The sequence below is a fragment of the Ammodytes marinus genome, assembly GCF_949987685.1.
Source record: "Ammodytes marinus genome assembly, chromosome: 20".
NCBI classification, from domain to species: domain Eukaryota; kingdom Metazoa; phylum Chordata; class Actinopteri; order Uranoscopiformes; family Ammodytidae; genus Ammodytes; species Ammodytes marinus.
In genome coordinates, this window is record NC_137224.1 from 3212168 (window position 1) to 3227237 (window position 15070).

Below are 15070 nucleotides of genomic sequence, written 5' to 3' on the forward strand. Positions count from 1 at the left end.
GATTTGGTTTTTTGATTAATTTTTTTTGTTTTTGTTTTTCTCTTATAAAGACATTTTCAAAATAAATATTTTGTATTTTAAGGATTTTTTTTGTCTTGTCTCTTGCAACAACAACTCAAACAATGCAAAATGTTAAATTGATGTAAAATGTCATTGGCAAATCGGCTATGATATTTGTTTTACAATGCAAGGGTGAGATGACTGGATTGACGTGTTGCATAGTGTCTTTGAAAATGCACTTAAAAATGGGAGTTTGACCCTTACAATGTAAGTTAAACAATGTTATTCAAAGGAAAATAGGGAATCAATCTTGATACAGATGGGGAAACGATACAATACAGAATTCACAGAAGAGTTTCTTCCATCTGCTGCTACGTTTTTGTCACAAGTTTGAAATATAAAAACTCACATCATCAAAGGGCATTAAATCATTAAACGGACAGCGTTGGATTGTCTCTTATTTTGAAAATCTTCGATGCTATTGGCATTTATTAGGAGTTGGGACCATGGACCTATAAAGAAATGGACAGCGGATTGAACACCGTTGAAAACATGGTTTGGGACCTATTAAATTATGACTTGTGTTCAAGCAATGGCTTACTTACTTTTCCTCTTAGGTCTCATAATAAAAATAAATAAAACATGATTGTGTCATTGTGAAAGGCAAGTTTAAAAAAGACAAAGGTATAAACCAAAAGATAAATTATAGAAAAAATAAAGGATAAAACATGTTTTGAAATTAATTGCTACTGAAGCAATCCAAATTATTTTAAAGAATAATAAATAATATAATAATCATAGATAGTATATAAAATAATAATTATATTAATTTCCTTTTATGGAAACATATTTTTCTGTCTGAATTATTTGAAAGACCAAAAAGTTTGAATAAAAGGCAAGGTATATTATAACAGGCTGAGAGAACTTCACTCAACACAAAATAATCTACTGTTAGTTTTATTTTATTTTTTATTTTATTTCTATTTTCAATATAGACATAAGAGAGTCATTTTTATTTCGTTTTTTTGTTGCATTTTTCTTTGTTAACACCGGTTCACTCCATGGACATATAAAGAAAGGTTCCCACTCCAGTCCAGTTGGTGGCATTGCAACATCATTTACAAACTTCCAACCGTAAACCTTTGATCCAACCCCTGTTCGTCTGTGGTTTGCCCGCAGCCAATCAACGAAGGAGAAGAACCGAGAAGAACCCGCCTCCTTTTCCGATGGACCAATTATAAAATTACATTTTTTTTTCTCTCTCTTTTTTTTAAAATTCTTTATTGCAACAACTTTAACAAACATCCAACCAGGTCCGCGTCCGTCCAACGGCAATTTCCAACAACACGTCACACCCGTTCTGTCACCGGTTTTTCGTTTTTCCACCGAGTTGTTCTAATGGTTGTTTCCTCAACTTGGACTAAACGAAACCAACCAAACACAAGATGACCGTTCGGGTGAGTTTATCTGAAGCTAATAATAGACTTTAACTCAGTTTAAACACTGTACTTTTAAAGGGGATAGATAGAAGAGCCAGCATAGCACGAGCCACTGTGTCAGAATCATGTGGTGTCATTCAAAAACTTTAGAAACCGGAAATGAGTTTTTCTTATGACTCTTATGACTACGCAAACTGTGCCTACTTGTCTGTTAGTTCAACATTCATATATCCAACAGCTACCTAAGGGCTTTAACCATGTAGCTGCTGGGTTGGATTGCCAATAGTGTTGTTAACGTAAATGTAAATATGCTTCAGAGGGCGGGGAATGTCGCTCCAACTTAAACATTTTTAATCAATGGTGGCTTTGAAGGAAGTGCTGCAACATTACATTAAACTAAAGGAACAGACGCATATTATCAGATAAACTTTGATGATGTGGAATTTCCAGTTTTTACACCAACAGAGGCCATTTTTAAACCAACTGCAGTGTAAACAAAGTGGATACGTGTTCGTTTACACATATACACAGAGTTTAGTTAGTTACACATAGGCCTATAGGTTTGAAGTTACAAGTGAAAAGGATCACAGACAGTCCTGCAATAAATCCTCCCTTCAGAGACTCCATTATGGATAAAAAAAAAACTATTGTTGATTTAAAAATGGCCCCAGTTTGGTATGAATTGAAATTGACTTAAAATATGAATTTAACTTAAAAAGTCACGTGATTGAAAACAAGCTATTGTATATTATTAGTAAAAGTTCAAACTTTCATGCTGCATTGAGAAGTTGTATACATGTATGGGTTTATTGGGAACTGCAATTAGTAGGCTATAGTTGTGTAAATATATTTTATAGTGATATAGACATACGTGTAGGCCTACTGTCTTGAATTGAAGTATTTCTATTATTGATTTATCCACTAGTAATTTTCTTTATAAAATGTTCGAAAATAGTTAAAAGAACAAAATGTACAATTTACTTTCTGAGAGACAAAGATTGTTAAAATCATATTAAAAAATAATCAGTGTGTATACCTACTATGCCTCCTGGATCCACCAGTACATCTAAACAATGAAGGAATCATTTTCTTAAGGTAATAATGTTAAGTCGAGTTTTATTTGAAGAAGTAAATAAACATTCAAATTCAATTCAAATTCTATTCACCCCTCTACCCAAACATACTACGAGGTAAAGGGACAATGCTAAGCTATCACATTACCAAGGCCTTAATGACATAGCAGGGAGTTTCCTTGTTTAACCTTTTACACCTGTCTAGGTCTATAGGGGCTTTATCAGTGTAAATAGATCACCATAGCAACACACACGTAATGGGTTTTGAGGGAGATATCTCTATGCTGAAAGAGGAACAAAAGCCTCAAGAGTGCTGACCTAAACAATCAGCCTTTCTCTGTAGCTGTTAAACTGTATTGAAGTCCTTGTGTATGGACTGTAAACACTGCCAATTATTATCCATAACAGTCCACAATACAATCCTAACTTTCACAGTCAGTGCTTTCAGAAGTGGCATAGCAGCTCATGTTCTGTACAAATATTGTTAGCATAGGCCTATTAAGTTTTTTTTTGCCCTTTTTTTTCATCATAAAATGTGAATCACTCCATTGAATAAGTTGCTTTAAAACTATAGTGCGTAACTTTTTTCATATAAATGAATGTCGGTTACGTTGCATAGAAGCTATTGCCAAATGAGTTGACACAAAGTTGATGAAGTCTATCAGCTCCACACAACTCTCTGTATTTCTCAGTATGGCAGCGTTTATAAACTGGTGTCGCCAACCTGACACTGGCGCCAGAGCTCAGAAAAATTCCAAAGAAGCGCCCAAGAAATGTTTCGGTTGTTGATTCTACTGCTAAGAAAAAACATGGACGTACAGATGAAAGAATAAAATTCATGCTCGATCACCGAAGGCTTAAGCGCCGACATGTAGATGCGCCGACAGTGTTGTTGTAATTATTCAGAATTCCTCATGGGGGCGACAGAAATCACGCACTATCGCTCAAAGTTGAAAGTAAATAGCTTTCAGAGAAATGCGAAAGAACCTTGAATGCAACCATGGACCGGCAGCTTTCCTACATAATTCAAATACCGTCTCTGTAGATACAGTATCTCCACCTTTGCAGAATCATTGTTTTACATTTTTCTCTCATTCTCTCTCTCTCCAGAGTATGCAAACGGCTCGATGCCCGACGGACGAACTGTCTCTAACCAACTGTGCCGTCATCAACGATAAGGAGCAACTGTTTGAAACGTGAGTGGGATTTTTCTTTTGCATAATATACAGTGATATTGGTGTGTGTGAGATTCCGTTGTTTGTTAAATGGATGGATGAACGTGTCATTTCATCAACAATTCAATAGAATCAAAGCCTACCTAGCCTGTTGTTCTTTTTTTTTAATCCCTTGAGTGAGGGTTCCCGGTTGACACTTAGCCTGCATTCCAAGTCGCATACTCTTTCTTTTTGCTGTACTAGTACATACTGCAGCTATCCATAAAAAAAACACATCCGTTGCATTAAAAAGTTGTTTTTTGCAAAGTCACATCTATACAAAATATATTGTATGTAGTAGGACGTCTTGTTTTTTTTTTGGCACACTTCATTTGAATTAAATATGCATTGGAATATCCTAAAATGCTTCTAAACATACTAAACAGCATGGACGTATAGGTATTGGAACGCAGGGTTTTTTCTCCACACCTAATCTTTCCCTCTTTTTCTCCTAATTGCTCATCTCATTCCAGACATGTGATCGTGCGTAATTTATCACACAAGTATGTGTTCACCTTGAAGAAGCATCCCAGCCTTAACTCCGGCAGCATCGGCTTCAGTCTGCCACAGGTAAGACTTGATGTTAAACAGTAAGCTTTGCCAGTTGATTTCTTACATTTAAAAAAACAAGAAAAGAAAAATGTTTAATTTTTTTTTCTAATTTTTCCATTTCTAACGAATTAAGTGTACATTTGTATCGCTTAAATTTTTTTTAGATGTTGGATATAGCATTTATTTTTTAATTTTTACTGTCCAATTGTTACTGTCCAAAGTTGTTACAGGACAGATTTTGGAAACAGCCTTTTTTCATTTCATAAATCAAAAAATACTATGTACAGATCTTAATTTTTTTTTATTTCTTGGCATGTTTTTAAGAACAAAATGTATCAAATTTCAGAAAATTAACAACATGTGAACGAATCCTTCCTTTTTCACCATCAGAATAGTACTAAAGATGACTATGACCCTGTTTCCACCTGGGATTAACATCTGACTTTTTGAATCTGGTTACAAGTGGACAGCTCTCAGTCCGTGTGTTCCCACTTGTATTTTCAAATGTGACTTCTTTGTCTACTTGTGATCCGATTCCATTTACCCGCGCTGTATTTAAATCAACACGTACATAATTTCCGTTTGCATTGCTGTTTTTAACCGGTGGGGTTCAAACAAGTAAACATACAGGGCTGTACAGTGCCACAGTTTTAATCGCATTTGCTATTAAAATGCATTACATGCGAAGATAATTACCAGTCTAGGTTGATGAGATAGGCTACTGTCTCATTTAGACAAGGAGGAGCGATGCACAACACTGCTTAGAGGGCTCTACATTAACACTCGCCAAATGCGGGAAATATCATAGATAGTATGAAGGTAAAAACTCTTAGGCGAGTAAGTTATTACGCCTCTTTGGCTGGTGAAAGATGTGTGTTTGCCGGGCGGCTTTTCTAACGTCTGCTACTCTCTTGTCACCAACACCAGTAGCATACACGGCTTTCTGTATGAAGTTAAGATACTGCATATGCGAACAGAATATTTCCTGTGCGCCTTCACATTAAAAGCATGTTACTAGCCAAACGCGAGCTGACTTTTATTCTTAAGCAGATAAGAACAGGAAGTAGTTGCCTTGCAGCTCTCCAGTCAATAGCAGCGATTTCCGTGTTTTCAGATGTACGCAGTGAAATGAAAACGGAGCTTGTCATTTGCAATACTGGCGGATGCAACTAACGTTCATGAGGCTTCTATAAAAGCTGCATGAACGCCAGTGATGCATTTTCAACGTATTTCCGCTCAGGCAGGGGGCGGCAGTTGAGTAGGAGGTCCCTAATGTGGACACAAACCACATTGGTGTTTCCACTACCAAATGAATGTGAACACAAGCGACACAACCGACGTAAACCACCTCCGAATGTGGTTTTTGTGATCTGATCTCAATGCGTCTTGAGAGTGTTTTCACCTGTAGTTAGGGCTGTATTCGGATCGGATCACGAAAGTCAGATGTTAATGCCAAGTGGAAACGGGGTCTATGTTAAGTCTAGTTGATGTAAGACAAGTGCTTTAGTGTTAAGGAAGCAAAGTAGCCAAAAATCTCAAAATTGACCCGTGCTTGAATAAAAGTGTTTTTTTGCCTGTCGTGTCTCGCCTTAACATGTGTAGTTATCCACTGTCCTTCATCTCTCAATGTTCTTTATAACACACAATGCCACGCACAGTCCCAGCACCCGATACAGCACTTGGTGAGACGGAGGATGAGCCGGGCCCGGAGTATGTTACCCAAAGCAGCACATCAGAACATCGTCAGGTTTTGTGGACTGCTGCCAACGAAGACTCAACATGGCACCAGTTCGGGACGCTCCGGTGGCGTAATGGATGGAGCGCGTACCATATTGGCTCCGGCCATCGTTGCAGTGGTCGCGGGTTCAAATCCGACCCATGGACCTTTACTGCAGTTCACCGCCCCTCCCCCTCTCTCTGTCTCCTTATTTCAACTCTGTACTATCTAATAAAAGAAAAACAATGGCGCCAGTTCGATCCTTGAAGCAACAGCTGAGGGTGATGTGGAACGGAGACTCCAGACAACGAGCTTTTGCATAATCAGCAGCACGTTGGAGAGGTTTGGCGACGATTAACAACGTGCTATAAAGACAACTGCAGCAGGACCAAAACAAAATCTTCGGGATTAAAAGATTGCCCCAACTCAGACGAGTGCTGAAGACCCTTACGCCTCGTTTCCACATACGTATGTCACTCGTGTCTGTGCTTCCGTTAATATACGGATGGGGCTTCTTGTGTGCAACGGAAGGAAATGTGGGGGTCCGTGTCTCTGGCGATGCCGCAGCGATCGCAGGCACTTCTGTCATTAAACCTGAACCCACCAGCATTAACATTAAAGAACCCGCATTCAAAGAGTTGGAGGAGGTCATCAAGTCGGCCAGAGCATCTTCAGCCCATGTGACTTTAGACTTTATTGTCCCCAAGGGGAAATTCTTTTTCACTTCACAGTACATTTATGGACTGCACGCCGACAGACAATAGGCAGATGGACAACAAACACAACAAAATAAAACTGCAGACAGAAAATATGCACAGAGTGGGACTGGGGTGTTTTATCTTGGCCCTTTGTTGTGGAGTACCGCACAAGGTCTTCAGACAGACCGGAGGCTTATGGACCAGGCACTCTCACTTGTGTCATTAAACCCGAACCCACCAGCACCCTGTTCAACTTCAAAGAACCTGCATTCAAAAAGTCGTCGAGAGCATCTTCAGCCCCGGGCCCAAGTGGAGTACCCTAAAAGGTCTTCAGACGGACCAGAGGCTGTTGGAGCGTCTTTGGAAGATCCTCACGGTGATATGGAGGCAGGAGAAGGTGCCATAGCAGTGGAGGTAAACAGACGGTGTTTGGAATCCCTAAGACGGAGAATGAAAGCAGCATCGAGCAATTCAGGACATTCTCTCTCCTCAGCCTGGAATGCAAGACCTTCTTATAAATCGGTGGACAACTAAAACCATATGCTTGTCTATGTTTTTCTCTGACAACTTTTCGTTGTTATTCTTTAACAATGACAACATAAACTGAACTGAACTTCACTGGATATCTTCTGAAGAACAATTTCATAGTCACCTAAGGTACAGAAGGAAGGTGTCCCAGGCATATAAGGATGCGTAGAACACACTGGCTTGGTATCCCAACTCATCAAAGAGGCACGAGAGAGCAAGGGTGACCTGGCAGTGCTTACGGACCTAGCTAACGGTTATGGTTCAATCCGGTACAAGCTAGTGGAATTGGCCATGATCAAGTACCATGTACCCAGAGACGGTCCAAACTCTCATCCTTGACTATCATAAAAACTATAGTCTCAGGGTGTCATCAGGGACAACAACATCAGCATGGCATCGTCTCGAGAACGGAATCATCACAGGTTCTACTATCTCTGTGTCCCTGTTTGCGATGGCAATGGATATGCTTGTGAAATCTGCAGTGAAGTGCATAAGCCAATGGCAAAATATAGCACCTGACAACTCCAGATCAGTGCATATATGGATTACCTGAACGTGACCACATCATCTGTGCCAGAGTGCAGGTGAAGCCTTCAAGGTCTTGACTGTTGAGCGACTTATTACTTGGGCAAGAACTATATTCAAGCCTGGAAAATTTTGATTTCTGGTTGTGAAGAAAGGCAAGGTCCCGGACCAATTCCGCTTCTCTTTGGAAGACACCAATGTTCCAATGCTCTGACTGTGACTTGAGAAGCCAGTCAGAGCCCTGGTAAGCTCTTCACTGACGACATGAAGGACACAGCAGCAGCAGCATGCCTAGAAACCAGCAATGACCGCATATCTTGGCTTCCCATTGTGGACAGGTCAAGTCTTCCGGGAAAATTCTATATGTCGGCATGGAATCCCGCCCTGACTCCTCTGTCCACTGACGATCTATGGAGTTCCAATCACCATTCACCTCGGAGAGAATCGAAAGGAAGATCAACCGCCTCCTGTGCAGATAGCCGGTTCTGCCGCGGAGTCTCGGCAGCTCAACATCAAGCTGCAGCCTCCTATCACCGGGGTGAATTCATGGTCTAAAAATAACAAGTGTTAATCTGTCTGTTGGATATTTGACTAAGTTGTTTGTGGAGATTTATGATACGTTTCTACCTCCTCATACTCTCTTTCCAGCATGTGGAAAGTGTGTCTCTTTTTGCTTTTGTTTTATTTATTTATCTACTACTACTATTAGAACTTTGTTTTTATTGCGTACATGTTCGAAATAAAGACGAATGTTCGAATCAATTTACGTGTCCAAACTTAACTGTCCTCATCAGGAATTATTTCCAAATGAAATAATGTGGCATCAGAAGACCGATATATAGAGAGGGAGGTATGTCAAGTGTGGAGAAGTTTACAGTGCGGAGTGTTTAAATGGCCTTTTGCACCTGCTTAATGATATTCAGCCCAGACTAATTGACAGGACATCTGGGCCAAAGGAAGGCTGAGGAAAGACTGAGGGAAGAAAAACCTCATTCATTATATTATAATAGCGATTTTATAATGATACGTGTCTGTTTCACTTATTAGATATCTGGACTAATTTCACAGGTCTGGTGTTAATACACAGCCTAGGCTCTGTAAACGGGCCATGTTGCTAGCTACGGTGGGCCCCCTTTGTTTACATAACAGTTAATAGAGCCTAGTCTGTGAAAAAAGGACATATTTCTTTTCAGCACTCACAGTACGGACAGGTAAAGGATCATGAGGAGATATTTTCTGATTTTGACAACAAGCATTCTCCAGAATTTCTCACTGGACTATTGTGAAGCTGCTGAAAAGGTCTTGCTGGCTCTGGATCAAGAGTAGTGAGGAGTGGCAAAATTGGCGAAGTAAACTACCTGGATACAAGTCGAGTGTCTGATGATAAGACCCGAAACATCTGATGACCACAAGTCCTTCACTGACTATGTGTCCAGGTTGCACCACAAGGTGTTTAATTGGACTACTAATGCTAAATTTTCTGTCTTTAGGCATTTTATAAGAAAAGTTGTGCATTAGCTTGTGTGTTTGTCCGTGGATTTCTTTGCATGGATGGACCTCTACGTTTGTCTCTATCAATCTGTTACTACTTTGCCCTCTTTGTTTACCTTCACCTCTCTCTGTCTGTCTGCTCTTCCTCTTTCTTTAAACTTGGCAGCCACGAAGGCACACAGGTACTACTGTAACCTACTCTAGATGGTCTTATTTTACCACAGTTATCTATTGATTGTTAGACTCAACTGACCATTAAAGCTATAGTGCGTAACTTTTTCATTTAAATGAATGTCGGTTACATTCAAGCCATCGCCAAATGTTGATGTTGACCAAGCCAGTTGACAGTATGAACGTTGATTAAGCCTATACGCTCCAAAAACCTCTTAGAAAAATCCCAAGAATTGCCCAAGAAATGTTTCAGTTGTTGATTCTACTGCTAAGAGAAAAAACCTGGACGTACAGCAGAAGGTATACAATCCATGTGTGATCATCGAAGGCTTTACCTCATGTAGATGCGCCAACAGTGTTGTTGTAATTATAAAGAATTCCTCATGGGGGCGACAGAAGTTACACACTATAGCTTTAAATATGTTTTCAATATAGATATAATTCATGTGTGTGTAGAGACATGTTGTGAAATAAGACCAAGCAGTAGCGTGTCCGTAGTGTTGATGTTTTAAAGTTTAGCTCTTTGTGTGAACTGTGAAATCATGAGACATGGAACAAATTAGCTTTTTATTTTACAGAGAAAATGGGCCGGCCTTTCAATCGGACAGGAGGTCGAAGGTAAGCTTGAGGTTTATAACATATAATAAACCATATGACTACTGTACACTACAAGACAACTAAGCATATCAAATGTGGATAAATCCATAGCTAAAAATAGTCCTTAACAAATGTTCTCTCCTGTTTTAATAAAGTTTGAATGAGCAAGTTTAAAAAGATAAAACATTAAACAAAAAACATTTGAATATCATGGAAAAGTTTTTTTATTTGATGATTAGGCTTACAGCACATAGAAATCCAAAATCCATTATGTCTGAATATTTGAATATTCCTTTTTTTTATCTCTTATCAATATGTGATATTCTAATATTTTGTGATGCTGTATTTCTTATTTTCATGAGCTTTAAGCCGTAATCAATATATAACATTTTCCTTTTTTGATTTAATTGAAGTTACAGAAAAAAATTACTTTTTCATGATATTTAAATGTTTTGACATGAACCTGTACATCTTCCGCCTGCACAGACTTGTAATGTTCTGTTCTAGGACATCTTTGCTGCATATTGAGAAAACTATGTCATCTATTGATCAGCAGGGCTAGACAGTCTTTCTCTCTCATCACCGAATGCCTTTTGAGTCACACACACCTGACCGCAACAGAAACAATAGCCTCTGACGTCAAATCCAACTTTCAGACTTGAAGGATTCATTCAACTTACATATATGACTTCATTTTTTTCAAGTCAACTTTATTGTCAATTTCTGCAATATAATATGTGCCAGCCTGACGTACTTGAAAAGGCTGTAGTCGTGCCAGAAAAACGTCACTCTATGCTGACTTCTGATGGTCGATTCATGTATCTTACGAATGTTACAAGGGGGTTAGGTATTATTTAGGTGTCATATAAGGGAGGGGGAACATGATTTTGCCCTTCAGAAATAGAGACAGTTTAACAATACGAGTGGGTGGTGTCACTGCACATCTGGCCAGCATCCAGATAGTGAAAGCTGGTCCTTTGATAAAATATTTCATTCAGCACCCTTAGGCCAAGCGATGTCCAAAATGATGGCTGCCATTATGATACTGTCTGCATATCAGGAGTGAAAAATGAATGGAATGAAAATATAATACTTTGAGTGAAAGCATGAAGGAGATTCTTGACACCATTGTCCTTTTCAACATCAGGGATTTTTTATGACTTGATCAAAGAAACTATCACTGTCTCCTTCTGATTTTAACCAACCGTATCAGAATATTTGAAGGCTAGAATAGTAACTCTTAAAATGGATAGGGGTTTTTGTATTACATCTTTTTCAGAGTTGTTTGCATAAATGTGCAAATTTGACATTATCCGAAGTAGTTATGCATGAACGTGCATCTCTTAAAAAAAAAACAATAATCCAGATGAGAGCTAAAATCTTGAATAGATGGATAGATGGATAGTTTGATAGTTTGATAGATAGATAGATAGATAGATAGATAGATAGATGGATTGACAGATAGATAACTAGAAAGAAAGATGGATAGGCTAAATAAAGTCATAGTCAAACAAGCAGCTGTCTAAACTACGAACCTCTCTACTCATTGTGTTTTTCCCCCTACTCTTTACAGTAACAAACTACAAGTTTGACAAGTCCAGACAGTGCATCAGCTCCATGACGGCAGAGATCGACTTTCTGCAGAAGAAGAGCGTGGACAGCAGCCCCTACGACTCGGACAAGATGGCCGCCGAGTTCCTCCAACAGTTCAACAACCAGGCCTTCACCGTCGGACAGCAGGTGATGAGGGCTTTGATTGATTGATTGGTTGATTCTAATTATTTCAGACATATCAAAAATACAAAACAAACACTTATTTATTCCTGTGCTATTACAACTATTACTATTGTACTTTCTTTTTGTGTGTGTGTGTGTGTGTGTGTGTGTGTGTGTGTGTGTGTGTGTGTGTGTGTGTGTGTGTGTGTGTGTGTGTGTGTGTGTGTGTGTGTGTGTGTGTGTGTGTGTGTGTGTGTGTGTGTGTGTGTGTGTGTGTGTGTGTGTGTGTGTGTGTGTGTGTGTGTGTGTGTGTGTGTGTGTGTGTGTGTGTGTGTGTGTGTGTGTGTGTGTGTGTGTCTTATATGCATTTAATTGTACATCAGGTGGGGGATGGGGTGGGAAGATATTGATATATTTCAATGTTGATTTTGTAATTTTTTATAATGTAAAAACTAAATAAAAAGAAGTAGAAAAAATAATAATAATTAAAAGCATGAAAATACAATAAACTAAATTATGTTTAAATTATTTCACAAAACAGAAAAAACGAAACAAATTACATTTATCGATATGATATGCCTGAAAAGGAATAGGAAGAAGAAGTATAAACTCATTTAATCCTACCCCTTCTCCACAGCTTAAGGGGTTAATAAGGATGTGCTAGTGTCAATATTAATAACACTGGATAAGAGTTTACTGTAGAGTTAGTGGAGTCACTGACTTCAGGTTTTAAGCTGTGAGAGAGATTTGTTTATAGTGTATTTAAAGGTGGAGTCAGCTATTCTGGAGAACACTTGTTGTCAAAATTACTTTTTGTCAAAATCAGTGAACACCTCTTCACGATCCACTACCTACGGCGGAATAAAAAAATCCAGTGTACACAGCCTAGGCTCTGTAAACTGGCATGTTTCTAGCTTCAGGCCCCTTTGTTTACATACCCTTTGAATACATACCAGTTTACAGAGCCTAGACTTTGTATTGACACTAGCCCTGCGTTCCAATCCCCATACTTCCCTACTATTTAGTATGCCAGAAAAAGATTTAGGATGTCATACATAATACATGCACGTCAATTGTAGTATGCTGAAAATACATAAATGCCCCATTTACTCCGATAGCATTTTGGAGTATTCGTCTTTATTCTTGACATTTCTCGACATATTGATTAAAACAAACTTCCTTATCTGATTTTTTCCCCCCTCCTGTGGCCCTTAAACTCTTCTGTACTTTAGTATGCAGTGTAGGAAAAAGAAAGAGTATGTGATTTGGAACGCAGGGTAGATTTCAGTGCACAGTATGGACACGTAGCAGATCACTGATTTAGACAACAAACAAGCGTTCTACAAAATCGCTGACTCCACCTTTTTAAAATGTGTTCAGAGGAGAAAAATTTAATAATATTCTCAGATTTTTCTTCGGTTTCTTGCATTAGTTATATCTTTATTTATTTGTTTATTGAATGTTATAGTTCCCCTATGCTATTACAACTATTTTCTATTTGTTCGGAGTGTTTCTTATCCATATCTCATACATATCTTTTTGCTTTTTTCATGTTTAATGTTCTAGCTGGTGCTGAGTTTCAGTGATAAGTTGTTCAGCTTGGTCATTAAAGATATTGAAGCCATGGACCCCAGCTTCCTGAAGGGAGAAAAGGCAGCTGACAAGAAACCCAAGGTATCAGGAGTACAATATGTCACCAAACCATGAAATTCACAATGTTGTTCTGTACCATTTGAGAACTTAAGTTAACCCTGCAGTGTGTAGCATTTTGGGATTTTTTTTTCATAGCAGACTTGGTAGAAAATAATTATAATATCCAAAAGTATGTTTAATTTAGTGCTTAATAGCCGAAAAAAAAATTGTTGTAGTTGTACTAGTAGTTTAATTGTACCACTTGCTGATGTCATATTACACACTGCACCTTTAGGTCTTTCTTTCTTTCTTTCTTTCTTTCTTTCTTTCTTTCTTTCTTTCTTTCTTTCTTTCTTTCTTTCTTTCTTTCTTTCTTTCTTTCTTTCTTTCTTTCTTTATTTCTTTATTTCTTTATTTATAAACAGCTGAACAATTCTAACTGTTTGTTTGTTTCTTCCCCTTTTAGATTGAGATCGGTTTGTTGCTAGGAAACAGTCAGGTGATTTTTGAGAAGTCGGAAACCTCGGCTGTTACTCTGGTTGGTGAGTGTCAACAATCTCATCACTTACAGGAACAACATCAGAATCAGAATAATCTTTATTGTCATTGCACAGGACAACTACATTTTTGTTGGAGCAGTCCTCCAGTTGCACAGCTATGTAAATATAAATATAAAAACAACAATATCAACACATTTTTTTCTTAAATCCAATTCCTCAAGTGTCGATAGTGTGTGTATGAGTTTGGGAGTATAATCTCAACTAATAAATGTTGATAGAACTAGCAATTTTCAGAGTTTGTGTATTTTGCTTCTATAACATGTCTTCTTTCATACTAGTATAAATAAAAGGTCCGAAATATATTTTTAGTCTTGCTTTAACAGCCATTTCAACTTCATAATACAGCCACTAAATCTAGCACACTTATGACAGGTGGTTAGTTGTTAAATCCACTGCAAAAATCTTTATTTATACATTTTCTTTTTACATTCACTTTCAGTAGGACGATTCTCTAGAAAACCACAAGGGGGCAGACTTTACACACGTTTCTCAGTTCACTTTTCCTTTCACCTGCATGTCATCTCTCTTTCTCTGTCTCTCTCTGTCTCTCTCTCTCTCTCTCTCTCTCTCTCTCTCTCTCCCCATCTCCATTTCAACTATGTACTATCCAATAAAGCTTGAAAATGACCCAATAAAAAAGTTATCAGAAACAATAGTCTATACTTGTTGGACAAAACATTTAGGGCCAGTTTCAGAGACATGGATTAAGCCTAGTCCTGGACTAAATGTAATTTTGAATGGAGATTGTCCATTGAAAGTAACATTTAAGGCTTAATTCATGTCTGCGAAAAAGGCCCTTATTGTCTGTTTTTCCTTCTGACCCTTCCAGGTAAATCCAAAACGCGTGAGTCTCGTCAGTCCATCATCAGTCCAGACTGGAACTTTGAGCGCATGGGCATCGGAGGTTTGGACAAAGAGTTTTCAGATATCTTCCGCAGAGCTTTCGCCTCCCGCGTCTTTCCTCCGGACATGGTCGAGCAGATGGGTGAGTTTCCCTGCCTTCTGTGTATTTTTTTACTCACCCGTTTATGACTTATTCAATTGTTTGTGTCTGTGCTTCCGCTTTTTTTAGTGTTTACACTCAATGCAAGTCAGATGGAGATTTCCCAAGATTTGTCTGTGGTGATCAAATTTTCATCAATAACTTTAATGAAATA

General features: G+C 38.4%; 1 protein-coding gene across 2 annotated transcripts in view; it reads left to right on the plus strand.

The window, feature by feature from the left end:
• The first annotated feature begins 1329 nt into the window (after positions 1-1329).
• The window catches only part of LOC307266874 (vesicle-fusing ATPase-like), a 35716-nt gene continuing 21975 nt past the window's right edge, over positions 1330-15070 (plus strand). For both annotated transcript variants that reach the window (XM_080048991.1, XM_080048992.1), the window contains exons 1-8: positions 1330-1457; positions 3623-3708; positions 4200-4296; positions 9987-10026; positions 11579-11745; positions 13288-13395; positions 13820-13895; positions 14743-14898. In XM_080048991.1, the coding sequence (XP_079905117.1) occupies positions 1446-1457; positions 3623-3708; positions 4200-4296; positions 9987-10026; positions 11579-11745; positions 13288-13395; positions 13820-13895; positions 14743-14898 (742 nt within the window). In that variant the 5' untranslated portion in view covers positions 1330-1445. The remainder of the gene's footprint in view (positions 1458-3622; positions 3709-4199; positions 4297-9986; positions 10027-11578; positions 11746-13287; positions 13396-13819; positions 13896-14742; positions 14899-15070) is intronic.